Source organism: Phocoena sinus, chromosome 11, assembly GCF_008692025.1.
Source record: "Phocoena sinus isolate mPhoSin1 chromosome 11, mPhoSin1.pri, whole genome shotgun sequence".
NCBI classification, from domain to species: domain Eukaryota; kingdom Metazoa; phylum Chordata; class Mammalia; order Artiodactyla; family Phocoenidae; genus Phocoena; species Phocoena sinus.
Window position 1 is genome coordinate 44,858,202 of NC_045773.1, and position 27,917 is coordinate 44,886,118.

General features: G+C 41.6%; 1 protein-coding gene across 7 annotated transcripts in view; it reads right to left on the reverse strand.

Moving 5' to 3' along the window:
* Positions 1-27,917, reverse strand: part of ULK4 (unc-51 like kinase 4) — a 530,371-nt gene that overhangs the window by 312,253 nt on the left and 190,201 nt on the right. For all 7 annotated transcript variants that reach the window (XR_004352053.1, XR_004352054.1, XR_004352055.1 and 4 more), the window contains one exon: positions 17,045-17,137. Coding sequence is in view for 4 of the 7 variants with exons in the window: in XM_032647445.1 (XP_032503336.1) it covers positions 17,045-17,137 (93 nt within the window). In the remaining 3 variants the exon portion in view is untranslated. The remainder of the gene's footprint in view (positions 1-17,044; positions 17,138-27,917) is intronic.

Consider the following 27,917-nt stretch of genomic DNA (forward strand, 5'->3'; position numbering starts at 1 on the left):
CCTGTTTTCCACTTTTTTTTTTTTTTTTTTTTTTTTGCGGTACACGGGCCTCTCAGTGTTGTGGCCTCTCCCGTTGCGGAGCACAGGCTCCAGACGCACAGGCTCAGTGGCCATGGCTCACGGGCCCAGCCACTCCGCGGCATGTGGGCCAGATCGGGGCACGAACCCATGTGCCCTGCATCGGCAGGCAGACTCTCAACCACTGCGCCACCAGGGAAACCCTGTTTTCCACTTTTTACTAGTATTCTTTAGGGAAAAAAACAAATGTAATGGTTAAGGAATCGTGTCAAATGAGTTCAACTTCTCATTCGATCTTCCTAGCTCTGCACACATAACTCCAAGCGTTACTTTCCTCCCGTGTGATACCACTGCCTACTTCCCTTCCTGATGGTAAGGAGCAAATAAGGTTGTGCCTGTGAAGCACCCAGCCCTGCCTGGTACATACAAAGCTCTCTGTAAAGACAGATACCAGCTGTCTTTACTAATATTGTTGTTGCTGTTTTAAATCATGTTTTAATGCACATTCTTGTATATAAGTATTTGTGTAGATCTTGTACTATTTTCTTAGGATGAATTCCTAGAAGTGGAATCAAAGGCTACATTTAAGATTTAATACATACTGTCAGTTTGCCTGTCATAAAAGATGTACCAATTTATGACAGTGGATGTTTCACTAGCCTCTGAACGAGTGCTATTTTTTTTAAAAAACTCTACCAGTTTGATGTTTTTTTATCATCGTAGTGGAATTTTCTTTGATTACTAATGAGGGGGGCTCTTTTTATTCATGTTTATTTCAAGTTCTTTGTCCATTTGCCCTTTGGGCCTACCCTTCTTTAGAATTTCAAGATAACTAATGAAGTCTGTCCGTAAAAGCTGACCATTATGTTGCCTTTGTAAACAGTTGGTTTAAGCAGGATGTATGAGTACAAGCAGAGAGATGCACACACAAAAATGGTGCATTCTGAGGGTACAAGGTATCTCGGAGGCATTTCTCTCCTTGAAGAACCAGGGTTAGTCTCCTTCACTGCCTGGGTTTTTTTCCTCTGTAATCTAGCTATGGCAAAGAATGCTAAGTAATAACACATGTTCGAGATGGTGATAAAAATGTGCCAAGGAGGCCTCAGAACATTATATGAAACTCAGACCACTGTTTAGTCTGGCAGCTCTCATGCTCTTTAATTACATGACAAAGGCCCCGTCTGTACAGCAAACACTGTAATATATTCTGACCAATAACTGTCATCATATAAAATCAGAACACCTGACATGGAAGAGGGTTTGGTGTTGAGACAAGAGAACTGAATTGGTAATCTGTGCTTTGTGCCTCATGTTACATTCCACTCGGTTGGATTTCACTTTGTTCTACGAAGATGACTGACAGTGACAGGTGTATGGGATGGATTCAGACAACGCCTGGCTTCATCAACAGTAGATTAACAACAACGACGAGTCTGCAGCATAAGTACATTGCTAATTCTAAAATGGTCCATTACCTTGGTAAATCACCAAAAGAAAGTGCAAACATGACAACAGAAATGTGAGGCTAAATCTTGCCAAAAATTATCAGGGGACTTATTCTTTCAGACTTCAGAAGGTACACCGATCACATCAAAAGACTTTGTTTAGCTGTTATTTCTACAGTTAGGATGCCATGATGGTTCGCTGGCTGTAATAACCAAGTAAACGAAGGTTCCTAAATTAACTATGATTCATAAAGAGACCTAATAACTGTATAAGTACGAAATATAGAAATGTTTCATTGCCACTGCTATCTTTTCCCTTTTGCCACCGTTTTCAGTGCTGCACATTTTTTTTTTTAAATGAAGGCTCTTTTAGTGACTTGGTGGGCCTCTTCAGCCAAGTCATTTTAGTTATTTATTTATTTGATTGTGGTGGGTATTAGTTGTGGCAGGCAGGCTCTTAGTTGTGGCATGTGGGCTCCTTAGTTGGGGCCTCTGAACTCTTAGTTGAAGCATGCATGTGGGCTCTAGTTCCCTGACCAGGGATCGAGACCGAGCCCCCTGCATTGGCAGCGTGGAGTCTTATCCACTGCGCCGCCAGGGAAGTCCCCAGTGCTGCACATTTTAACACCATCAGAAGTAAAACAAATTTGTTTTACAAGTACAAAATAACCAAAAGGCATTAGCTGATGAGTCAAAAAAATCAAAGACGCCAATAAGAAAAGCTGGAAACTCCCACCAAGCAAAGATAAATAAACCCATCAGTCAAAATAAACATATCATACATTAATATTCTGGTCTGAGGCCATTGGTTCAACTGTCATCTTGACATATTCCTTAACGAACCAATTAAATGAAGATGTTAATCTGATGTTAAATAAACAAATAATTTAAAGGATACTCCTTTTAAATCCTAAAGATAATGATGCCTATGATGGCTGGATAAAGAAATGGAAAACTGTTTATCATGGTAAAGAATAAAGTAGATTGCTTTGACGGCATACCCTATATGTAAATGAGAAATCAAGTGTTCCACTGAAGGATACCAATGTTTAGATGGCAATGGCTTACGAAAGCTGCTGAAGGTTTTGGTTTTACCAATGCCCGTGACTGCCATCTAGCCATGGACACTGACACTCTCACCCTAGAACTGTCCAAGGGGAAGGTCTCATTTCTCCTGGCACACAGGCCACTTAGAGCTTTCACTTCCTCATAGAACTGGCAGGAAAAGCTCACTGCGGACTCACACCTATAAAACTGTTGGCACAAAACCCAGAGAAAGGTTTCTCTACGCGACTGACTCATTCCCTAATAATGACTGGGGAGTTGAGGAGCCTGCCACTGAATTAAGCCCAGTGTTCAACTACTTGGGAGGCTTGGAATGCAGTCCCAGAATTCGCATGACACTCTGACAGCCCAGGCTAAACTCTTGCGCTAAAAGAACTGTGGTATGTGAGCAGTCCTATCTTCCCAGTGCTTTCATGTCATCTCTACAATGGCCACAGAGTCCGCAGAACAGTCTCTGGCTCTGTCTAGGGGCACACGAAGCCGAAGGCTCTTGACAGTGAACAGCTGAGGAGGAGATGACCAGGGACCTATGGACTGCACACACTGCCCACCACTCCAAGGTTCCATCAAGCTGCACCAGGGAAGACATGGAGAATCACAGGCCCAAACTGTGTCTCTAATGCTTAAGTCTGAGCAAGTAATGAGCAGGTGATAAAATATGGCCAAGGACACAGTACACCTGAGATTTAACCAACTTTCTATGGTTAGATATGTTTCTAGGCAGAAGATATCTACTCTAGATAGAAGACCCAGGCTAAAAAACACCTCTAAGCAGGGTTCCAGAGAGGACTGAGCTCTGTCCTACCTCAAAGAGCTAAGAATAAATAGTAATTCTGAACATGCTTAAACAGTTTAATAAGGGAAATATAACGCATTTTCCATAGAGAAAATAATGTCTTCATAATTTTTTAAAACCCAAGTATAAAAAGAGGAACTCATAAAAAATGACCACAATAATCACAGTAATAGTTATTTTACTCTCTATCTGAAAGTAGGAAACGAAGGGTAGTAACAAACGGCAACAACCCCAAACAGAAATATGTAGACAACATTGAGGCTTTAGTAGTTCGTTTCTATAAATAGTCTAAAAATAGGAATACAGAACATAGTTTCCAGTTACCCAAATAAGAATTCAGTACCTTGACCACTCAATTCAATGACCTCATCACTTCCAAACTCTTTTCTAATCCCCCCTCAGGCACCCAGTTTCTAGACAGTTTTATGACTACTAATTGCACCACTTTCAAGCATCCCAGAGGCAGAGCATCACTTCCTAACTTCCGGGCTCAATTACCCCTGCGCCCGTGCACTGGATTCTAACACCTCTCCCTTAGGGAGCATTGCGGGTGCTACCCCCCTAGGAGGCAAGGATATCAGTCTCACAAGGCACTGCTCACCCTGTTGCTTCATCAGTTTTACCCTTCCTATGAGACCAAGGGTTGGGAAATTGTTCCAGTTGAGGGCCAGAAGTAAATACTCCTGGCTTTGCAGGTCATGCGGTCTCTTTCAAAACTACCCAGCTCTGCCACTGTAGCACAAAAGCAGCCACAAACAATAAATAAATGAATCAGTGTGGCTGTGTTCTGATAACATTTTATTTACCAAAGCAGGTGCGCTGGATTTGGCCCCTAAGCTGTAGTTTACCAACCTCTGCACTAGATCATCCTCATCAACATAGAAACATCGCTAAAATATTCAGAACGACAAAATTGCTTTGATGCTGTATCTCCCTCCAGCTCCCCATTTTCTAGCTCTGCTTTATAGCAAAACTCTCTTTAGAATTACTGATGTTCCCTGTCTCCACCTCATCATTCCCTTCTCAGTGAACTCCACCAGGCTTTTGCCCCTGAATGCCACCAAAAGTAACCCCTAAGAAATCACTCCTCTTGCCAGCTCTAACGGTTAGTTCTCCATCCTCATCTTACCTAGACTCGGAGCGGCACCTGACACTGTTGTTGTTCCCCTCAGCTGAAAGTTGCAGAAAATCAGAGGCTTGCTTCTCTAATAATGAAGCTAGCATTAATGCAGCTCGTCACCTCAATCTTGTATGTTGTCACCTTCCCAAAGAAGCTCTTAAACCACCCTCTTGAAAACAGCTGACCCCAGCCCATCACTCTCCATTCTCTAACCCCGCTTTACCGTTCTGTACACCACTTACACCACTAGCTGAAATCATGGGTTTTTTAAACTGATTTCCTTGTTTATTGTCTATTACCCCCATGCATTCGTAAGCTCCCTGAAAATCAGGACCGTGTATGTTTTGTCCAACTCGGAGAACACAACTATTTGTGAGGTGACTCAGTGAATTAATAAATAATACTAACTTTTCCTATAGGTAGAAAAATATCAAAGCTGATTCTGCCCTGAAGTTCCATAATTCTACAATGGAAGTGAACTGTAAACCTTCAAGAGACTTTGTGAAGAAGAGGAAAGAAACAAATGAACTTTCTTGTGGGCAAGTAAGGAACTACTTCAAGAGGAAATGTTAGGCGGCATTCTGTTAAAAAAATCCCTTAACGTCTATTTAAATAAAGAAGGAAGGAACTGCGAATTATTGTTGATTGTAGCCCCCCAAACGCCAGGGACTGCTCTGACCAAAGACTGCAACTAAATGCTGGCTTCCAACACGACAAGTGAGTGGCTCAAGCCCAGGCACCACGTGACCAAAGACACATCAGCATGTTGGGCTCTCGGCCAGGCCCTGGTTGCCACTCCATAAGGAAAGTTGTCACTGGTCCCGTGAGAATCAGAGGAGGATAACTGAAGTGAGTAAGCCTCCAGCATACAGGGTTGCTATGGGAAAACAGATTCAAGAGATTAAGTTGTTTCTAAGGACCGAGATAAACAGTCTCAATGGACCCAACTGATCCCCATACAGTAAGGTTAGGCAATAAAGTGTGTACCAAGTCACCAGGAACTTAGGGGAAATCTCTGTGATGATGAACAAGATAATAGAAGAAAATAAGCAGAAGTATTACTACCACTTGCACCAGGAAAAACTCACATAAGAGTTTTTTATTTCCTGAGAAGATTTAAAAAAACACCAAAACAGATTTGGATCAATTACTGTTGATCTTCCTCACAAAGCACTAAGGAAAACAGAATGCCTTGGATCAAACTCCTAAGGCTTTAGATTGGTGTCCTTCCATAATTCTATCAGAAGACTGGGATGGATGGAGAGAATTTATTTAATACCTACTCCATGAGTGCTTACGTAAAGACTTACGTTAGGGGCTTCCCTAGTGGCGCAGTGGTTGGGAGTCCGCCTGCCAGTGCGGGGCACACGGGTTCGAGCCCTGGTCCGGGAAGATCCCACATGCCGCGGAGCAGCTGAGCCCGTGTGCCGCAGCTGCTGAGCCTGCGCTCTAGAGCCCACGAGCCACAACTACTGAGCCCACGCGCCACATCTACTGAAGCCTGTGCACTCTGGAGCCCGTGCTCTGCAACAGGAGAGGCCACCACAGTGAGGGGCCCGCGCACCGCAGTGAAGAGTAGCCCCTGCTCACGGCAACTGGAGAGAGCCTGCGTACAGCAGCGAAGACCCAACACAGCCAAAACTAATAAATAAATAAATAAAAATAATAAATAAATTTATTTCTTTTTAAAAAAGACTTACATTAGTTCCTGTTGGAGACAGGATGATGCGTTATATCATAATTAACATAATAAGGAAGGATTTCAACCCTGTAAGTGTGGTTTAAGTCATGAGCAGAGGAGGGTTCAAAATCCAGGAGAGTGAGGGAAAGCACAGGTCAGCAACCAGGATATTACTAACCAGAACTGGGCCAAGAGCTGCCTCAATGATAAAAACAGAGAGAGGGGAGTGCCAGAACCTAACGACGATGGCAGAGGGAAACAAAGGAGAATCACGCGTGTGCTATTATCAGATCCACACGACACTGAAGACAAGTATGTTGAGGAACTGGACCACTCTTACAGGTAAATGTGACACAAAGAAACTTAAAACAATCCTATTTCAAAATCCACTGTGATATTCACTTGGGTGTCTTTTAAAATGTGACTCTGCTGGATAAGTACAAACAACAGGGGACTGGGAGGTCTAGATCTGAAACCTGATCTTCGCATTGACTACGGCGTCTGGGTCACACAAATTCCCTCTGGGGCCTCACTTTCCTCATGTGTAAAATGAAGACATCGGCCCAGGATACTAATCATGTCTTTTTATTCTGTATTTTTGATTCTTTGACATCTTAAGATCTTACTAACTCTGGGGGGAAGGCCCCTCCCAGGGCCAGACAGTTCCCAGAGATAGCAAACTACTCTCCTTTGAGCTTGCCTTTCCTATGCAAGCCAACCAAACCCCCAACAGCCTCCTTTATATGGAGCTCTTAAACTCCAGGCCACTGTTTCCCTGCCCTGACCATCCCAGGGCCAGGTACCAGCTAAGTAGAGATAAACCCCACACCTCAGAGCCCACTGAAATGATTCAAGAAGCCAATCCTAAGCCTGCTCACCCACTCCTACCCTTGTCAACTACAACAAAGGCTCTGGTCCATGTTCTCCTCTTCCTTCCTCTGCCTCCCGACTGCCTCTGTTGTTTCCCCACGTGGCTGCCCGTGGCGTGGTGTGCTCCCTCCTCTCGGAATCTGTGAGTGTAACACACCCTCTCTTTGAGGGCAGTCATTTCCTGGTGTGTTGATCTCAAGAGTAATTTTTTTTAATGTACATTTTAATGATCTCCCCAAAGTCCCATATAGTGCTAATGTTCTAATATTTCTCTATTCTCATGAATAAAGACAAAAAAGTTGTACTCCTTCAGTTCAGCAGTCAGGAAACATGCTCTGAAAAGGGCTAGAAAGTATACTTTTAGGCTTTGCCAGACACAAGTTCTCTGTGCCTCAAATTCGTCTGTGTCTGTAGGCTGCACAACTCTTTTTTATTTTTATTTTTTTGGTACGCAGGCCTCTCACTGTTGTGGCCTCTCCCGTTGCGGTGCACAGGCTCCGGACACACAGGCTCAGCGGCCATGGCTCACGGGCCCAGCCGCTCCGCGGCATGTGGGATCTTCCTGGACCGGGGCACGAACCTGTGTCCCCTGCATTGGCAGGCGGACTCTCAACCACTGCACCACCAGGGAAGCCCACTTAGGCTGTACAACTCTTTATCAGCATAACCACCACTCTTACCTCACAGGCCCTGGCCCTGTGGGCCAGAGCTTATGAATCTCTGTTTTAGACAACCAGGGAAAGCCTACAGATAAGGATGCCTTGTGAAACACAAAAAGCTTTACTGAACCCCTACTAGGATTTACCAGCACTCTATTGTACACAACTGGGGAACCACTACTTTTAAAGGTGTACAATAAACTCTAAGTGGTTGCCTTGTAAATGTCACACCAAAAAAGCAATCTGAAACCATACACTTCTGACCCTGAAATAGCTGCTAAGTATTCATGTAACCATGAATTCACATGTGTTGAAAGAAAACAATGAGAAAAGATTCCTTTGTTGAAATAAGCATCCTGTCTAAAGTCCAGGGGTCACAAACTCAACAGGGTCACAAATCAAAAAATCGTTTACAAGGAAAGCAGACAGACATCCTAATATGTGTGTATACACTCCGGATTTCCCTACAACCAGACAGTATAACATAAACACATCCATCTATAAAATCTTCCATAAGAATGTAAGATACTTTACCTTCAAAAAATAGTTAACAACAGTGGGAGATCTATCAAGATGGCAGAGGGGGAGGATGTGGACCTCAGCTTCCCCCACAAACACATCAAAAATACATCCACATGAAGAACACTTCTCACTGAAAACTAACTGGAAACTGGCAAAAAAGATTTCTGTACAACTAAGGCTGGGATAAAGATCCACAAGTAATTGGGTAGGAAGGGAAGAAAAGCAATCAGCCTGGGACCTGTGCCACTGGGAGGGAACTCAGAGGAAAGGGGAAGATACATGGGTGGAGACCCGCCCTGGGGAGGGAGTGCTGTGAGCCACAGATTGGACCCCAACCCTGGGGTCCTACAAAGGGGAGATGAGCCCCCTGGCTGGCTGGAGGACCACTGGGACCAACAGGAGGGCTGTGGGAAGCCTGGACTCCACGCCTACACAGGTGCATGCTGGCTTGTCCCCGAGGCAGGATGGAGAGCACAAACTGAGGACTGCTCTAGGGGAGTGAGCAGCTGTGAGGGACAAAGGGGACTTGGACTCACTGTGTCTAAGCAGAGCAAGGGAAACAACTACTGGTGCCTCTGCAGGAGGCGCACTGGAGACAGATCGAACCTCTGTCTGCAGCTGACATGAGCCAAAAGCCCCCACGGGACCCCTTACTTCAGCACTGCCCCCTCTGGGGCAAGGGTCCCAGGGCACGGAGCAGGGAAGGCCCATGCTTAAAGGCAAAGAGCCAGCTCCGGCCCGACCGTTAGGGCCTCTGCTCTACAACCTGGGATCAGACCCTGCCCCTGTTAGGTGGTGATGGCCACTGAGCAGAGGGGTGGTCCTGCCTCACACCTGGTGCCAGCTCTAGCCCCTCCATCTCCAGCTCCACCCCCACCTAGCAGAGAGCTGCCAGCACTCACTGATGTGACTTGGGTCCACGTCAAATCCAGATCTCCCACGAAAGGCACTGGGCATGCACAGTCTACACAGGGACACTCCCATATAAGGACAACACTTCAAGACAGCAACCTCTAAGTGTTTCACCTAAATTTACAGAGGCAGAGTAAGTTAAGCAAAATGAAAAGGCAGAGAAACAGGTCTCAATTGAAAGAGCAAAAGAAAACCCTCTTCTTTGCACGTTGTAATCACCTGGTGAGCTTCAAAAACTACTGATGTCTATGTCCAGCCTTAGCGATTGTGATTTAATTGGCCTGGGATATGGCCTGGGTTTTAGACTTTTTAAAAGATCCCCAGGGCTTCCCTGGTGGCAGAGTGGTTGAGAGTCCGCCTGCCGATGCAGGGGACACGGGTTCGTGCCCCAGTCCGGGAAGATCCCACATGCCGTGGAGTGGCTGGGCTCGTGAGCCATGGCCGCTGGGCCTGCGCGTCCGGAGCCTATGCTCCGCAATGGGAGAGGCCGCAACAGTGAGAGGCCCGCGTACCGAAAAAAAAAAAAAAAAAAAAAAAAGATCCCCAGATGATATTATGTACCCTGTGATGAAGCAATTCCACTTCTCATTATTATACACACGTGATGAATAATTAATTCATTATTAATTGTAGCCTTGTTTTATAATACCAACAGATTAGAAAAACATAAATGTTCACCAAAAGGTGACTTGTTAAACACGGAATATTCAAAAAATGTAATACAATGTATCTGTTTTTTTAAAAAAGTACAGATGGTATGTGAATTATATCTCAATAAAGCTGTTATACATATTTTTGAAAAGGAGTATAGAATGGTGCAGTCGACATACTACCGTATATGTGAAAGATAATATACACACACACACAAACTGGTCAAAGGGTGGCTATCTCCTGGGGTGAAAATATGCTTTTCTATGTAAACTCTTTCAAATACTGAAACTTGAAATGTGTTATATATTAACTCTTAAAAAATAAATTTTAAAAATTAAAATGAAACTTAAAATCAGTCTGGTCATATCATTCTCCAGGCAAACAGAATTTTTATAAGCTAACATTCAAAGGGGCATGAGGGAACATTTTGGAATGATGGAAATACTCTATCTTGATAGTGGTGGTGGTTGCATGATTGTATATGTTTCTCAAAACTCAGAGAACTGCGTACCTAAAATGAGTGAATTTTACTCTATGTAAGCTTATACTTCAATAAACCTGACTTAAAAAAAAAAAATTTTAGGGCTTCCCCGGTGGCACAGTGGTTGAGAGTCCGCCTGCTGATGCAGGGGATAAGGGTTCGTGACCCGGTCCAGGAAGTTCCCACATGCCGCGGAGCAGCTGGGCCCGTGAGCCATGGCCGCTGAGCCTGCGCGTCCGGAGCCTGTGCTCCGCAACGGGAGAGGCCACAACAGTGAGAGGCCCGCGTACCGCAAAAAAAAAAAAAAAAAAAATTAAAAGCTTACATGACAACCAGACCTTGTGAACAATGCTAGTCGGAATGTAAATTGGTACAACCAATTTGGAAAACTGCTTGGCAGTATCTACTGGATCTGGGCAAGCACAAGCTCTGTGAGACAGTATTTCCATTCTAGAAGGGATACACAATGGAGACACATACATGGATTCACAAGTAGCATACAAAGTAACAGCATGGTCACGCTACTCACGACAGCAAAAAAAAATAGGAATAGTGCAGACACTGTTAGAAGTAAAACGGATTAGTGGCCTGTAACGTATTTGTGCAATGGAAAGCCAAGCAGGGGGTGTTTCAGTTTGAAGGGTGGCATTGCCAAGACCAAGGACTGATGGCAAAGAACATGAGCAAAAAGCAAAATACAAATGGCCCTTAACCGTATAAAGAAATATTCAACTGCACTCATGAAAAGGAAAATGCAAATTAAAATTACAATGAAATAACCTCTCATCACCCTGGCAAAGTTCCAAAGTTTAACAACAAATTCTGATAGCAAGGTTGTAGGGGGCCAGGCATCCTCAAACATGTCCTTTGGAGATGCAAAATGGTAAAGTCCCCACCATAGGGCAATTTGGCCGAACCTGAAAACAAATTTTAAGTGCATTTATCCTTTGATACACAAATATCATATCTAGGGATTTAGCCTGTAAGACGTACATGCACACATACAAAATGAAGTATGAATATAAGATTATTCATTCTTTGCTCTATCACTAGATTAGAAAGAACTCAAGTCTATCCATTAGACATTAATGAGACAAAGTATGGTATATCTATACAATGGAAGAGTTTATAACTGTAAAACACAACGTGGAAGCTCTCTATGTATCGACATAGAAACAAAATTGGGGGAAAAAGTCATAGGGTAGAAAAACATACATAATATGCTATTTGTGTGTGAAAGGGAGAGATGAGAAAACACACAGTCACATTAGTTTGCCTTTGGACATAAAAGGAATAAAGCAGTCAGCCGTAAGGGATATAATGGGAAGGTGAGGAAAGACCACAGTGGGGAGAGGAAGGAACAGGTCTTCTCGGTATTATCTTTTTATATTGTTTTTTTCCCCCAAATAGAAATGTATTACCCATTTTGAAATGTTGCACTTAAAATTCGTTTTTGGAAAAAAAAAAATCCAGTTAGGGAAATAAAAAACTTCCTTTCCCCCATCCCCCGCTTCAAGGTATATGAATGGATTTTGCAAAATGCACACAGGTTGCTAGGGCCTGTGGGATCTAGCACCTCCCTTTAGAAGGGGTTGGGGAGAAGAGAGCGGGTGGGTGGAAACAGGCCTTTAATGCTTTGCTCTTGACCTCTGGAGCCTCAGCCAAAATCGACATGGGACAACTCTCATTTTAATATCCTGTTTCAAGAGAAAAGGCAAACAGAAGAGAACAGTGAATACAGAAAGAGATCCTACAAAAGGCAAAGTGGTATTTAAATTGGGTTTGGGGGTGATAAACAATTTCAGTTTACAAAATTATTAGGATATTTTTGTAGAGCAGTATGCAAAATGTATCTTGCCCTTTCAAACCCTTACATAGTTGTGTTTATTATAACTATAACATAACTTAATTTTAAAACCATTTTTCTCATTTTAAAAATTATTTGCCTAGGCAGAAATCTTTGTGTATATACGAGTTTTTCTCTTGAACAGATAATTAGAAGTAGAACTGACGGTTGAAGGCTGTGGACCTTTTACTATTGAATTTAGTGAATAAATATTAAGAGGTTCAAGTTTATCAGTAGATAAGTGAATGCAAAATGAAATGAAATCCCATTTTCATCCGTAATTTTGGCAAAGATATTGCCAAGAGTGTGAATAAATACTGATGCAAAAAGATCTTCAAATAATTTTGATAAATGAAAAGGCAAATTTCAGAAAAACACATACCCAATGATACTATCTATGATTTTTTAAAAAACTGACCACCACAAAGCAAAGCTATTTAAATTCAGTATATATTGAATTTAAATAGCCCCCCAAAAAGTTCAGGAAGGACACCCACCAAAATAATAACAAGTATTAGCCCTGGGGGAGAGACCTGTGCAGCAGTGGTGGGGAATGAGGAAGCCCAGGGGACTTCTTGATCACAGTGTTGGAATTTAATAAAAAGACAACATATTCAAGTATTAATTATGCAAGGAAAACAAAGAAAAAAGTTTATAAAAATTAATCCATTGAATTCTGCTTGTAAACTGAAAAAAAAAAAATAAACTGACTTCTAAACTAGTGTCTAACCATTTTAAAATAAAAAGGTTATAGGCCATCAGTGATCTGTTTCCACCTCACTAGATTTTTTCCCTCAATATGAAGAAATTCAGATGAATTTAATAAAGAGTTGGCAAGAAGAGAAAGTAGCCTGAAAACATGCTACATCAATGAGCAAGAGTCAACATAAAAAAAAAGGAAATGCAATCTGTTCAATCTAATGAAAGGATAAAATCAGTATACAATATTCCCACTTGGTATCAAAGGTCCAGAAAAGAAACAACTATCTGAATTTGGCTTTAACTCCTAACACAGATTCACTCTTTAGACATAAACTTCTTCTGTAGGAATAGAGAATGGTGCCTTCTGAGTGAGAAATTTAGAAGGCTCATTGGACAGACTTTTTAAAGACTACAGAAACACAGGATTCAGAATTGCCAACAATATAAGGAGTTAAGTGCTCCCCAAATTCTTTTGCAACGTGGCACAGGGAGTACACGGTAATGTTTATATGTCACTCTCTGGAAACAAATGAGGCTGCTCACGGCAGGACATAGGCCTGAGAGCTGTGACAGGCCCCACACTGTGGCTGACCTGAAGACCCAGAGCACCGGGGCAGCCCTGCAACTGGGTCATGGCATACCCTGGGCCCTGGCACACCCCTTGCGAAGGTTGTCTTAAGTCAGCCTTTCACTCAATACAGATACTCTACAAATAGCCTTTCTTGTTCAGCACTAACGATATGATGCTGGCTCATCACTATGCAGGACTTGTAAACAGAAGACCAGGTGAAATCCAGGTGGTTGGGACTGTATGATTTAGTTCTCTGAGAAAGATCAAAGGGAAACTCTACAGGTGCACTGCACCTACAGATACAGGATCCAAACCCAAAAGGTCCTCACACATCATCCATACAACCAAAACTAGTCTCCTTGTTTGAAAGCAACAACTCTTCTCTTGCCTTTCTGCAGAGTTGGGTGCTCTCTGACAAACCGTTCTTTGCAAGTGTGAAGCAGCTGCTGCTACCCTAGGCAACTAGCACGAAAAAATTTGGTATCATCACAGGTAGGGTCTTCAATAAAGACAAAACGCTCTCCACTACACAATGAAAATATGTCAACTAAAAAAATAAATAAATAATAAGGACTTAACTGGTGGCACACAGGTTAAGAATCCGCCTGCCAATGCTGGGGACGCAGGTTCAAGCTCTAGTCAGGGAAGGTCCCACATGCCACGGAGCAATGAAGCCTGTGCACCACAACTACTGAGCCTGCACTCTAGAGCCCACGAGCCACAACTACTGAGGCCACGTGCCACAACTACTGAAGCCCGTGTGCCTAGAGCCCGTGCTCCACAAGAGAAGCCACCACAATGAGAAGCCCATGCACCACAACAAAGAGTAGCCCGTTTGCTGCAACTAGAGAAAGCCCACACGCAGGAACAAAGACCCAAAGCAGCCAAAAATAAATAAATAAATTTATTTTTTAAAAAAACATTAATTCTTAAAAAAGCAGAAAAATTATAGTCTATAAATACTACAGAGATTTAATAAATAATTGTTCAGAAAAAAATAAATAATTGTTCAGTACAATGAGGCGAGAACTGACTTTTTAAAAGTATATGTGCTTATTTTTGTGTATGGTGTTAGGGAGTGTTCTAATTTCATTCTTTTACATGTAGCTGTCCAGTTTTCCCAGCACCACTTATTGAAGAGGCTGTCTTTTCTCCATTGTATATTCTTGCCTCCTTTGTCATAGATTAGGGGACCATATGTGCATGGGTTTATCTCTGGGCTTTCTATCCTGTTCCATTGATCTATATTTCTGTTTTTGTGCCAGCACCATACTGTCTTGATTACCATAACTCTGTTGTATAGTCTGAAGTCCGGGAGCCTGATTCCACCAGATCTGTTTTTCTTTCTCAAGATTGATTTGGCTATTCAGGGTCTTTTGTGTTTCCACACAAATTGTGAAACTTTTTGTTCTAGTTCTGTGAAAAATGACATTGGTAGTTTGATAGGGATTGCAATGAATCTGTAGATTGTTTTGGGCAGTAGAGTCATTTATACGAAAATAAACTCAAAATGGATTAAAGTCTAAATGTAAGTCCAGACACTATAAAACTCAGAGGAAAACATAGGCAGAACACTCTATGACATAAATCACAGCAAGATCCTTTTTGACCCACCTCCCAGAGAAACAGAAATAAAAACAAAAATAAACAAATGGGACCTAATGAAATTTCAAAGCTTTTGCACAGCAAAGGAAACCATAAACAAGACCAAAAGACAACCCTCAGAATGGGAGAAAATATTTGCAAACAAATCAACGGACAAAGGATTAATCTCCAAAATATACAAGCAGCTCATGCAGCTCAATATAAAAAAAACAAACAACCCAATCCAAAAATGGGCAGACCTAAACAGGCATTTCTCCAAACAAGATATACAGATTGCCAACAAACACATGAAAGAATGCTCAACGTCATTAATATTAGAGAAATGCAAATCAAAACTACAATGAGGTATCACCTCACACCAGTCAGAATGGCCATCATCAAAATATCTAGAAACAATAAATGCTGGAGAGGGTGTGGAGAAAATGGAACACTCCTGCACTGCTGGTGGGAATGTGAATTGGTACAGCCACTATGGAGAACAGTATGGAGGTTCCTTAAAAAACTACAAATAGAACTACCATATGACCCAGCAATCTCACTACTGGGCATATACCCTGAGAATACCATAATTCAAAAAGAGTCATGTACCAAAATGTTCATTGCAGCTCTATTTACAATAGCCAGGAGATGGAAACAACCTAAGTGCCCATCATCGGATGAATGGATAAAGAACACGTGGCACATATATACAATGGAATATTACTCAGCCATAAAAAGAAATGAAATCGAGTTATTTGTAGTGAGGTGGATAGACCTAGAGTCTGTCATACAGAGTGAAGTAAGTCAGAAAGAGAAAAACAAATACCGCATGCTAACACATACATATGGAATCTAAAAAAAAAAAAAAGGTTCTGATGAACCCAGGGGCAGGACAGGAATAAAGACACAGACCTAGAGAATGGACTTGAGGACGCGGGGAGGGGGAAGGGTAAGCTGGGACAAAGTGAGAGAGTAGCACTGACATATATACACTACCAAATGTAAAATAGATAGCTAGTGGGAAGCAGCCGCATAGCACAGGGAGATCAGCTCGGTGCTTTGTGACCACCTAGAGGGGTGGGGTAGGGAGGCACAAGAGGGAGGAGATACGGGGATATATGGATATGTATAGCTGATTCACTTTGTTATAAAGCAGAAACTAACACACCATTGTAAAGCAATTATACCTCAATAAAGATGTTAAATAAAAAAAAAAAGAACCATGTACCACAATGTTCATTGCAGCTCTATTTACAATAGCCAGGAGATGGAAGCAACTTAAGTGTCCATCATCGGATGGATGGTTAAAGAAGATGTGGCACATATATACAATGGAATATTACTCAGCCATAAAAAGAAACGAAATTGTGCTATTTGTAATGAGGTGGTTGGACCTAGAGCCTATCATACAAAATGAAGTCAGTCAGAAAGAGAAAGACAAATACCGTATGCTAACACATATATATGGAATCTAAGGGGAAAAAATGTCATGAAGAACCTAGGGGTAAGACGGGAATAAAGACACAGACCTACTAGAGAATGGACTTGAGGATGTGGGGAGGGGGAAGGGTAATCTGTGACAAATTGAGAGAGTGGCACGGACATATATACACTACCAAACGTAAAATAGATAGCTAGTGGGAAGCAGCCGCATAGCACAGGGAGATCAGCTCAGTGCTTTGTGACCACCTAGAGGGGTGGGATGGGGAGGGTAGGAGGGAGATGCAAGAGGGAGGGAACATGGGGATATATGTATACATATAGCTGATTCTCTTTGTTATAGAGCAGAAACTAACACAACATAGTAAAGCAATTGTACTCCAATAAAGATGTTAAAAAGAATAAAAGTATATGTGTTAGTATTTTCTCTTTAAAGAATTTATCATTTTAAAGCATTATGAATTCCACAGTATGCAAACTCTAATAAAAAATAAAAATATGAGAACATGACCCAATACACCACAGATGACAGATACTACAAACCATAAAACATGAAAATTTACCACTTTGGTAACTCAAACATAAGCCTTGTAGAATCTCATCATCTTTAACATTTTCAGAACACAGAAAATTTACTTTCTAGATGAGAAACAGAGAAAAGAAAATTTGAAGCGACAGTACCTGGTAAAAGTTGGGTTGTCTTCAGTCATGGCAACTAGCAGCTTCAGAGCATATGCTGGTACGGGGTCAGGCTCCGTGAGGATGTGCTCGTACCTGAAATGACAACGTGATTAGAAAACACTCAGTGCTTTTGTCACTTAACGTTTCCTCTGAACAACAGAAATAATATTCCATGTTTTCAACATGTGGAAGAAAACAGATACTGAAATAAGTGTATGAGATATAGGACCAGCACTTGCCAATGGTGGTGATGATACTGACCTACCCCACAGGGCAGGGATGTTGGGAAAATTCAATGAGACAATGCAGGTAAAATGATTAGTATTGAGCTGCGCACACAGTAAGAGGCCCAGAAACATTAGGCATTTGTGTTGGGTGTCGCAGGACCGCCCTCACATTCGGGGATTCTAGAGGACTCATGAGACTCACGTACAGTTGTATTTATAGTACGGACTTTGTACAGCAGCACAGCAAGGGCACACAGCTGAGTCATAAGGGAGACAGACACAGGTGGAGACTGGAAGATTCTACGTCCTTCTTATCCTCTCTCCCTCCCACGAGCAGTCACACAGAGCACACTCTCCCCCCAGCCACAAAAACGCAGCATGTGTGCGTGATGTTACTGCCCAAGGGCCCATTAGACACTCAAGTGACCAAGGTATTTATCACGTGGGACTGGTCGCATAGGCAACCTAACATGTACCAAAAATCCCAGACTCCCAGAATGAAAGCAGGCATCCAGCATAAACCATACTGTCTGCACAAACAGTCTGGGCACAGTGGACTACCCTCATCAATTAAACACTGAATGGCAGCTCTCTGAGAGCCAAGTTCCAAGATGGCAGCCAAGGCCAACCTTGCAAGCAGGACTTTCTCAGGAGAGCAGTCTCAGATCTGCTATGTCAACTTTTTGCTGAATGGCATTCTTATTAACACTTTAGAACCTGAAATGAAAAGTACTACCAGAGAGAATAAAACTCAAAATGTCTTCATCAAAAGTTTCCACTGCACTCTCATGTTATTTGCTAGATACAGAGCTGGCCTGTATACTGTGTGTGACCTACTTAGGTTCAGCTATCCAGTAAACAACACCATGTAGACGCTCAGTTAATAAGCACCAAATGAATGAATGAATAAATGGACAAACTAACCAATCAACTTTACGACTTAACTCTCCAGAACAACCAACTAACGAGGGAGCAAAACATCTCCAAAAATCCAAAATGTGTATTTAAAACTCCATGACATGAAGCAGATGTTTTATCCTCTAGAGTAGAGGGCCCCAGGCTCTTACTCAGAGCCTATTTACTCTCATTTTAGAAATCATTACATAACAAGCTTAATTATGCAGCCTCTAAGCCCACAGTCTTTAAAAAAGGAGCCAATAAAGGGAGGTGAGGGACTATTACAGAAAGACAACCCAAGAATTACAAGAAGTGGGGCTTGAAAGCATAGGAAAAACAAAAGAAAGCAAACCCAAGAACTCCTAGCAGAAAGCAGTCCAGGGAGCATTTAACGCAGAGGAAGCAGCCGCTCATCCCCCAATGGGAGCTGAGGGCCCATTACACACCATAATGTTCAAAACGGGGGTAGTGAGTCAAGAAAATGTTAAACTGGGTAGAACACTCTGTTTAAGGAGCCAGGAAGTACCATATTTCAGTAATTTTTCTTATGAAATATTTTTAAATTACAGCAATTAAAGATTCACCCATGTACGACAAAGATAAAAGACAAAATACCAATCGCTCATAAATAAAATATTAACAAATAAAAATCAAATTGAGGAAAACCAGACATTTTATCATACGAATAAAACAAAAATCAAGGAACATCTTTAGAGGTGATAAAAATGTATTTGTAAAATTAACATACAATTCGAAATTTTTTAAAAAACGAACAACTTAGCATTTTCCTTTTCTTAATAGTCTTATAAAATAAAAACCTCTTATCATCCTCAATTGGGGGCACCCAAGACCTCCTTTAGGTTCAATGATTTGCTAGACGGACTCACAGCACTCAGAAAAGCTGTTATGTTCCCGACTGCGGTTTATTACAGAGAAAGGATACTGGTTAAAATCAGCAAAGGTGAAAGGCACATAGTACAGAGTCCAGGAGGGACCAGGCAACAAGCTTCTAGCTGTCCTCTCCCAGTGCAGTTGTGTGGACAGAGCTTAATCCTCCCAGCAACAAGGCGTGAAAACACGTGTGAAGTACTGCCAGCCAGGGAAGCCTTGGCGTCCAGGGTTTTATTAGCGGTCGGTCCCTTAGGTGTGGAGTGCCTGTGTGGCTAACCTCTGTCTCCAGCCCCTCCGAGGGTCAAGCTGATATGGTGTGGCCCAATGCCCCGTCCGCCTTAATTCACATTGTTAGCGTGAATTATCTGGCATGGCTCAAGGCCCCAGGGATACAGACTCTCTTATCAGGAAGGATACTCCAAAGGCTCAGAAGGACTCTCCCAGAAGGGAGTCAAGAGCCAGTTTCTTCGTAATGTGCAGGGTTTGAACCACCCCACACCTGCTGAGCTAAGCGTTTGCAGCACACATCCTTAACAGGGAAACTGAGGCACTGCTGAATTTATAGTGAGGCATTAAAGTCAGAGACAAGAGAAGAATGCACTCTTCCACTGATGACTGGTATTCGCAAATTGTCAGCCAGAGGATTTCAACAGAAGTAGGGGTAAGAAGCTTCTTAGGAGTCACTCACATACCCCAGATGACCAGCTCCCCTCGTCCCCACTCCCAGACTTTCTGGAATCACTGAGGAAAGGACCACAAAACTATGAATTTTAAAAAGCTGCCCATGGGACGTCCTTACTCACATGCTTGTATAGAAAGCAGAGGAGAATATATGGACAATTAGTTAGAAATATAATAGAGAAAACAATCTCAAGAGGACTGAAAAATATGAAATATTTTTAAAGGGACTGAAGAATATGTAGAACCTACATTTAAAAACAAAACACTGATGAAACTTTTACTGTCTGAAATACAAATGTGTTGAGGTTGTTTGAAGGTTATTTCACCTTGAAACAGGAGGGAAGGATGAAGCTTGTACCAGCCTAATGCGTAACAATTTTCCCAAAGAATATTACTATGTTTTTCCCCCCTTGGAAAAAGAAGGGTAAATTTTATAACGGATATGTTTAGAATAGAAATATTGATATATTGAACATATTTTAGATAGGTTTCTAATGGTCAGCAAGAACTAGCCAAAAGAATGCTGTGATTTATTAAGCTTGTCTTTCTCAAGAGAGAGAATGCAACTGAGCTGATAGCAATTATATTTTGCACTCCTCTGAATAAGACTTGGCAGGAAAACAAAACAAAAAAAAGATAACCCCAGACTCCTGATATGGCTATAAAGGAGAGTGACCAGTGAGAAGCTGGCCCACTTGGATGGACAGGAGCTGGAGAGGAGCCCTCCAAGTGCCCTGAGCCCGGCCAGAGACTGCGATCGCTATCGACATGAGAGCATGCTGTCCAGATAGAGTCCCAACACCCCTCTCTTCCACTTCTAGGATCCTCCCCAAATAAGGGATCTTTGCTAGGTCCCATACAGCTGAAAACCAGGCAAGAAAAGCCATTCGTACTAAATTCTCTATCGAAGAGGAGAGAAAAGTGCTAAAAATCACATATTCAGGGATCCGAGGGACAGACTCTTCCCTACCTTGTCAAGTGCCTGGAGTAACCAGTGTCAAGCAGGTAGGCTGGCAGAACACTGAAACAGGCTACCTAAATAACTCTGATTATTGTGAGGAGTTATTCTGGGGGTGTGACCAAAGAACTGGCCACATGGAAAGAAGTGCCTATTTCACTGAGGGAAAGGGGAGGCACCATATCATAAAAAGGTCCACTCTGCTGGAATTAAACCCTAAACTCACATTTCACATGTCAATGGAGTGTACTCTGAGAATTTGGGAGGAAAGAGTGATTCCAGGATATCCAAGGAATTTTAAGGACAAATACAATGAGGAAGAACCTGCTAAAAGAAAAGCTAAAGTACTTTACAAAACTACTAGAATTTTTAAGTGTAGCGTGGGATCAAGAATGGACACACAAATTAAAAGGAAAGAAAGGTGACCCAACATTGGACAAGAGTCATCACAGAAAGGGAGACAGAATGGTCAGGCCATATCTTAAGAAAAGGTATCATCAATAAATTAAAAATTCAAGTACAAATTTTAACTTTGTTGAAATACTAAAATGAGTAAATATTCACATATTCTTAGGTGAGAAGGCCTCTATAGCATGACAACAAAGAGAAATGAATCCAAAAAGTATTCACAGTTTTAAAGTTTTTAAGTAGTAAATGTTTCTCAGTGGCAAAACCACCATAAACAAATCAAATGCAGGAAAATTTATTTGCAGAATATTGGTATATTTTATACATTCTTTTTTTTTTTTTGCGCGGTACGCAGACCTCTCACTGTTGTGGCCTCTCCTGTTGCGGAGCACAGGCTCCGGACACGTAGGCTCTGCGGCCATGGCTCACGGGCCTAGCTGCTCCACGGCATGTGGGATCTTCCCAGACCGGGGCATGAACCCGTGTCCCCTGCATTGGCAGGTGGACTCTCAACCACTGTGCCACAAGGGAAGCCCTATACATTCTTAATATATAAAGAGCTATTTGCAAACCAACAACCATCCCACTTAAAAAAAAAAAAAAATGTATAAAATCCACCTAAGAAGAATATAAATGGCCAACAAATATGGGGAGAAAATTGTCAGCATCATGACTATCTGAAGGAATACAAGCTGAAGCTACTAGGAGTACAGAAAAACAGGCAGTTTCATAAACAGAAGTGGTAGTATACACCGTTTGTCATCTTCAAAAAAAACATTGTCAAAACATGTCAAATGCCCTTAACATGTATTTAATTTTCAACACAGTGGTTCCACATCTAGAGATTCAACAAAAGGAAATCAGTATGCACCCAAAGATGTAGCCCTAAAAATGGTCTTTGTAGCAGTACATATAATAGTGAAATACAGGGAAAATCCTACACATTTACTAACCAGGAATTGTTTAATGATTTTAAAACATTTATAAATGTAGGTATAGGTAAGGAGATCACAAGACAGTCAATAAAAGAGTGTTATATAAGTATAGATACAGATATTCACAGTACGATGTCTGGGGGTAGGAGGAAGACACAGGTTCCAAGGAGGAAATTTCAGAAAGTACTAAGTAAATCTCACCAGGAATGGAGAAACCATATAGTGGAGAAGGCAGATGTTAACATAAAACGGTAGGCAAGAGGCAAAACACTGAGAGTCTTGAATGGCGGGGTGAGAACTATTAATGTTATCTTCTGCAACCTAAAGGTTTCAAGGTTTCTGAGCAAAGGAAGCTATGAGGAAGGCATTATGTTAAAATGCATTTGTAACAGTGCAAGGTGGATTCCAGGCTTAAAGAGTTTAAAGGAAGGAGATGTGTGGGGCTAGATAAAGAGAAGGCTGCCAAACAGCAAAAGCATGGAGGTGAAATCTACCTTTGGAGAAAGTTGCGGACTTTCCCTGGACTGCTATGAGAAAGGGGAAGATAGCCTACTCTTTTGGGCATTTTCTGTACAGGTTCTTCCAAAATTTGTACTAGGTGATATCTTGAGTCAACTCCAAAATTTTATGAACTGAGAGAGGGCATAAATCAAATAAATAGTTGATATCTTGAGACTTTCCAATCTTGTGTTTTTATGTGACCTAAGTTCTACGTGACACTCTATTGTCTTGCATGGATGCATAGATACTTAGGCATATCAGTAGTTACATGGATACATAGTAGATGGAGAAATAAACAAATGGTGGGAAGATACATATATACATACATATATATATTATATTTTTTAAGTGAGAGAAAGATAAGTAAGACTTCAAAATAAGTATTAAATATAATTTCAGGTGGTAAGCTCTAATGTCTGGGCTTCTTCGATAGAATCAACAGCAAATTTTCATTATGAAGGCCTGAAAGGCTAAAAAACAACAACCAAACAATGACTTCACTAAAGCAACACTTAAGGTTTACAAAATATTATCCAAAGAACTGGAGCACTGGAATTATTCTGATTCAGAAGGATGAAAGTACCTTTACCTTTACTCTAACTACCAAATTATCCCAATTCAGATTCCCATAGGTTGTGCCCCCAAAAGAGGAAAAATCACTCCACCTAAATGCACTGATTTAGGTACACACTCAAAACATAAAAAGATTAAGTAAAAAGAACTTTCTTTTGGTGCAAAAATATTTAATTAAATATTATCTGCAAAAAAAAAAAACCTTATCTAAGGAATGGCCAAAAATGAAATACTCCTATATATTCTGTTTCCCATCAAAGATGGTCAAGTTCATGCCTATTTTAACATAGAATACTTGTAGTTAAGGGAGACAAAGATGCAATACAGAAACATCTGGATGTCCTCTGAGCCACCAACACAGAAATCAGGTAGTGAAACTCATGACTTTTGCTGGATATTATTTCAGAGACATCAACTCTACAGTGTGTTGCAACTAATAAAATCCATTTATAAATTCAGATTTCTAAAAGGAAATACAATTCTAAGTTGTCAAGGATACAGTCCTTTCTGAGATTTTAAAAAACAAAGCCTTAATAATTTATGAAGTCATTATGGCCCTGATGATTGTACAGGTCACAAGAGAATTGTAAAAAAAAAAAAAAAAAAGACAGTACTCACTTGCCCCAGGAGAGAAATGCTGAATGTCCTACTGTCATAAAAACACTGTAAACACATTTATATCAGCGTGATCTCTTTTCAATACGAGACACTCAAAGCTAAAGAAAAATATGAAAACAGAACAAAACATGTTCGCAAAGTGGTTCCAGTCTATCAAAGGCAAATTGCTCAGCGCATTTTTTCCCCACGGCTTGCTGCCTGGCATAAAGTCTTCCCTGACTATGCTATTGAAATAAAATAAAATAGACCCTCCCTCCATTTCCCTTTGTCGATTTAAAAAACAAAAGTGTAACCTAAAAGTTGAGGATTGTTTTATTTGGCAGACTTGTTGAGGACTTAAGCCTGAGAGGCAGCCTCTCAGGTCGATCTGAGGTACTACTCCAGAGAAGTAAGGGAGGAGCCAGGATATACAGGAGTCTTTGCAACAAAAACCAGGCAGGTAGTCGGAACATCAAAAGATTACTGTCAATTAAAGAAAAACCAGGCACCTCAAGTGAATGAATCTAGCGCTTTTCTCTGTATGGGAAGATCCAAGAGTCGGGCTGATTGAAATCATTCCTTTGATATGCACCTTAGCTATCTGGGGCCAGTGTCCTGCTTTTCTCCATCCTGAATCCCCCCAGGGTGCAGAGTCTGGGGTGGTGGCAGTGGCTGAGGGCTTGATGGCCACATCCTTTGTTTACTGATACGGCAGGTGTCATTCTCTACCTACTTACACCATTTTCTGTTTTTTCTTCAGAGCACTCACAATTAACTGAAATCACCTTATATATTTATTTACTGCTTTGTCTCACCCAATATACCGTAAGAACACCGAGGGGCAAGGATTCAATCTTTCTCACCCCTGTATTCTGAGTTCCCGGCACACAGAAGTCACTTGATATATCATTTATATGATAAATGGGAGAAAGGAGGGAGAGGAGAGCAGAGAGAGGGTTTTAAACCTCCTGTGAACAATCACACAAGGTAGTTCAAATTACATTATTTACATTTGTAGGAATATTAGAATCTCCTCTTCCCCAAGAGTAGTGATGTGTTTCCTGAGTGGAGGATCTAGTCCTGTTTATAGCTAAATACTGAAAGAGCAATGCTCTCCCCTTATGTAACAAGTGTCAGAAGAAAAAGTTCCAACAGTCAGCAGAGGACTACTTTCAATGTTAAGATCTCACTGATAATGACTTTGATATAAAACTTCTGAGAGATGCTGATTTTAATTAATAAGGTCACTCTGGGCTTAAGTTCCATTAAATATTGCTTCTTCTCTTCTGCATGAACCTTTAAAGTTAAATCTGATCTCTTTGCTGGAAAAAGTCACGGCAATTTTCTGAGTATATGTGGTTTATCTTTCTTCCCAGAAAAAAACTTTTCCTCATTAACCATACAGATAGCAGTTACGTTCCTGGCATTTCAACTATCTTGAAGAAAGGAGGAGAAATGGAAAGCAGGAAGGGGAAGGAGGAAGAGAGGGCACACACACCAAGTCAATGGCAGGGCCAAGATTTGAATACAAATACATTCTAATCACAAGATCCACATTACCAATGAACACTACCACCAGCTTCAATAAGCATATGGTTTTCTCAAGCTGGTGGCCAAAGAGGAAGTCAGAGTAATGGCAAGCATGAAGGGCATTTGACAAACCACTGTGGACTTGAAGATGGAGGGGCCACGTGAAAAGAATTTCGGGCACCTAAAAGAACGTGAGGCAGCACAGAAACAGTGACTTTGGTCCTGCATCTGTATACTGGGATGAATGATGGCCCCCAAAAGATATGTCCAAGTGCTGACCCCCTGTGAATGTGATGTCCTTACAAGAGAGAAGCAGAGGCGAATGTGAGGCAGACACACAGGGGAGAAGGCCATGTGAAGACAGACACAGACTGGAGAGATGCTGCCATAAACCCAGGATGCCCAGAAGCCACCAGAAGCTGGCAGAGATACGCGGATTCACCCTCAGAGTCTCAAAAATGAACTAACCCTGCTGACACCTTGATGTCAGACTTCCAGCCTCCTAAACTGTGAGAGAATACATTTCTGTTGTTTTAAGCCGGTAGCTTTGATATTTATTTAATTTATACTTAAACATTTATGACTTACAAACTTCTACGGTTAAAAAAAATGATTAATTTATGAACTACCTGGCTCTACCAGACAATCCATTCCACAAAGGCAGAGGCTGTGCCTATCTTAGTCATTATTAGAAATATGCCTATGAAATAAGATGGATACAATTAGTATCAGTGAATGAACGGGCTGATGAAGAGAGAAAACTTTTCTCCCAAGCTTATTTCACAGAACTCTCACATGCAGATTTCTGCTAGAAATAAGCTGGTCTGCTTACTGCCCACCACTCTGCCACTTCCACACCTCTGCTTACCCCATTCCTGCCTGGGGTAGCCACGCCTCTTCCATCCAATCATACCCAGGTTTCAAAGTCTAACTCAAATACCATCTCTCTATATGTGGTTATTACATAATCCTCCACATACAAAAGGCACTAAACAAATGCTTGTAACTAAACCATCTCTTTAGAAAGCAAAGCATGCACAGTGAGAAGGGGTAACAGTTCTTTGATATTCACAATTTATATAGTAAGCCATTCACTCACGTTATCTAGGGTAGATGGGGTGACGCGTCAACTTGACTGGGCCACAGGCCACCAACGTTTGATTACTGGTGTGTCACCAAACATTCTGGGTGTGTCAGTGAGAGTATTTCTGGATGAGATTAACGTTTGAGTCAGTAGACAGAGTAAAGCAGATTGCCCTCCCTACTGTGGGTGGGCCTCATCTAATCCACTGAAGACCAAAATAGAACAAAAAGACTGAGTAAGAAGGAACTCCTCCTGCCCCACTTCCTTGAGCTGGGACATGGGTCTTTTGCTGCCTTTGGTCTTGAATGGAAACATCAACTCTTCTTGGGTCTCCAGCCTGTCAGCTTTCAGACTGGTACTGGTAAGTATACCCTCAGCTCTCCTCGTTCTCAGGCCTTCAGACTCAAACTGGAAATATACCATTGGCTCTCCTGGGTCCCTGCCTGCACACTGCAGATCTTAAGACTTCTTGGCCTCCATAATCATGTGAGCCAATTCCTTATAATAAATCTCAATCTCCCTCCCTCCCTCCCTCCCTCTCTCTCTCTCTCTCTCTCTCTCTCTCTCTCTCTCTCTCTCTCTCTCTCTCTCTATATATATATATATATATATATATATATATATATCCTATTTGTTCTGTTTCTCTGAGAACCATAACTAATACTTATTTTAATATGATATTTATTCTTACAACTGAATTTTCATTCATATCACACCACAGTTCTGAAAAGCACCTGGAACAGAGGTATTACATGGTATTTAACAAGATTAAATTATTGTGCTCCCTGAAAATTTTGTAACAGCCATTAGAAAAGACACCCACTCTTTTCGCTAGAATCATCAACCAGGAGCCACTTAACCACCAAGTAGAAAGAGCCTCTTTGAGAACAAAGCCACATAGATGTAGGCAGAGAAGAGATGGTAAGAAAGAGACATACACACAGTACTGTAGACGTAATTTAAACCCCTGAATCCAGCTATATTTGACACCAGCACAAGTCTCTGACATCTTCGTTATGTGAGCAAATAATTACTTTGCAAATTAGTCTCAGTTAAGTATTACTGTTTGCAAATAAAATCGTCTTAACTGGGGCTTCCCTGGTGGCGCAGTGGTTGGGAATACGCCTGCCAATGCAGGGAACACGGATTCGAGCCCTGGTCCGGGAAGATCCCACATGCCGCGGAGCAACTAAGCCCGTGTGCCACAACTACTGAGCCTGCACTCTAGAGCTCATGAGCCACAATTACTGAGCCTGCATGCTGCAACTACTGAAGCCCGTGCACCTAGAGCCCGTGCTCTGCAACAAGAGAAGCCACCGCGATGAGAAGCCTGCGCACCGCAACAAAGAGAAGCCCCCGCTCGCCGCAACTAGAGAAAGCCACGTGCAGCAATAAAGACCCAACTCAGCCAAAAATAAATAAATAAAATAAATAAATTTATTAAAAAAAAAGAAATCGTCTTAACTAATACAACACTTACAGGTGAAAAGTTTGAAAAGATTGTCACCTTGGCTTTACCCAAAGTATTATTTAAGGTCAAAAAAGGATTAAAACTTTTAACAAAATTAAAAGGATCTACGTTAATATGTCT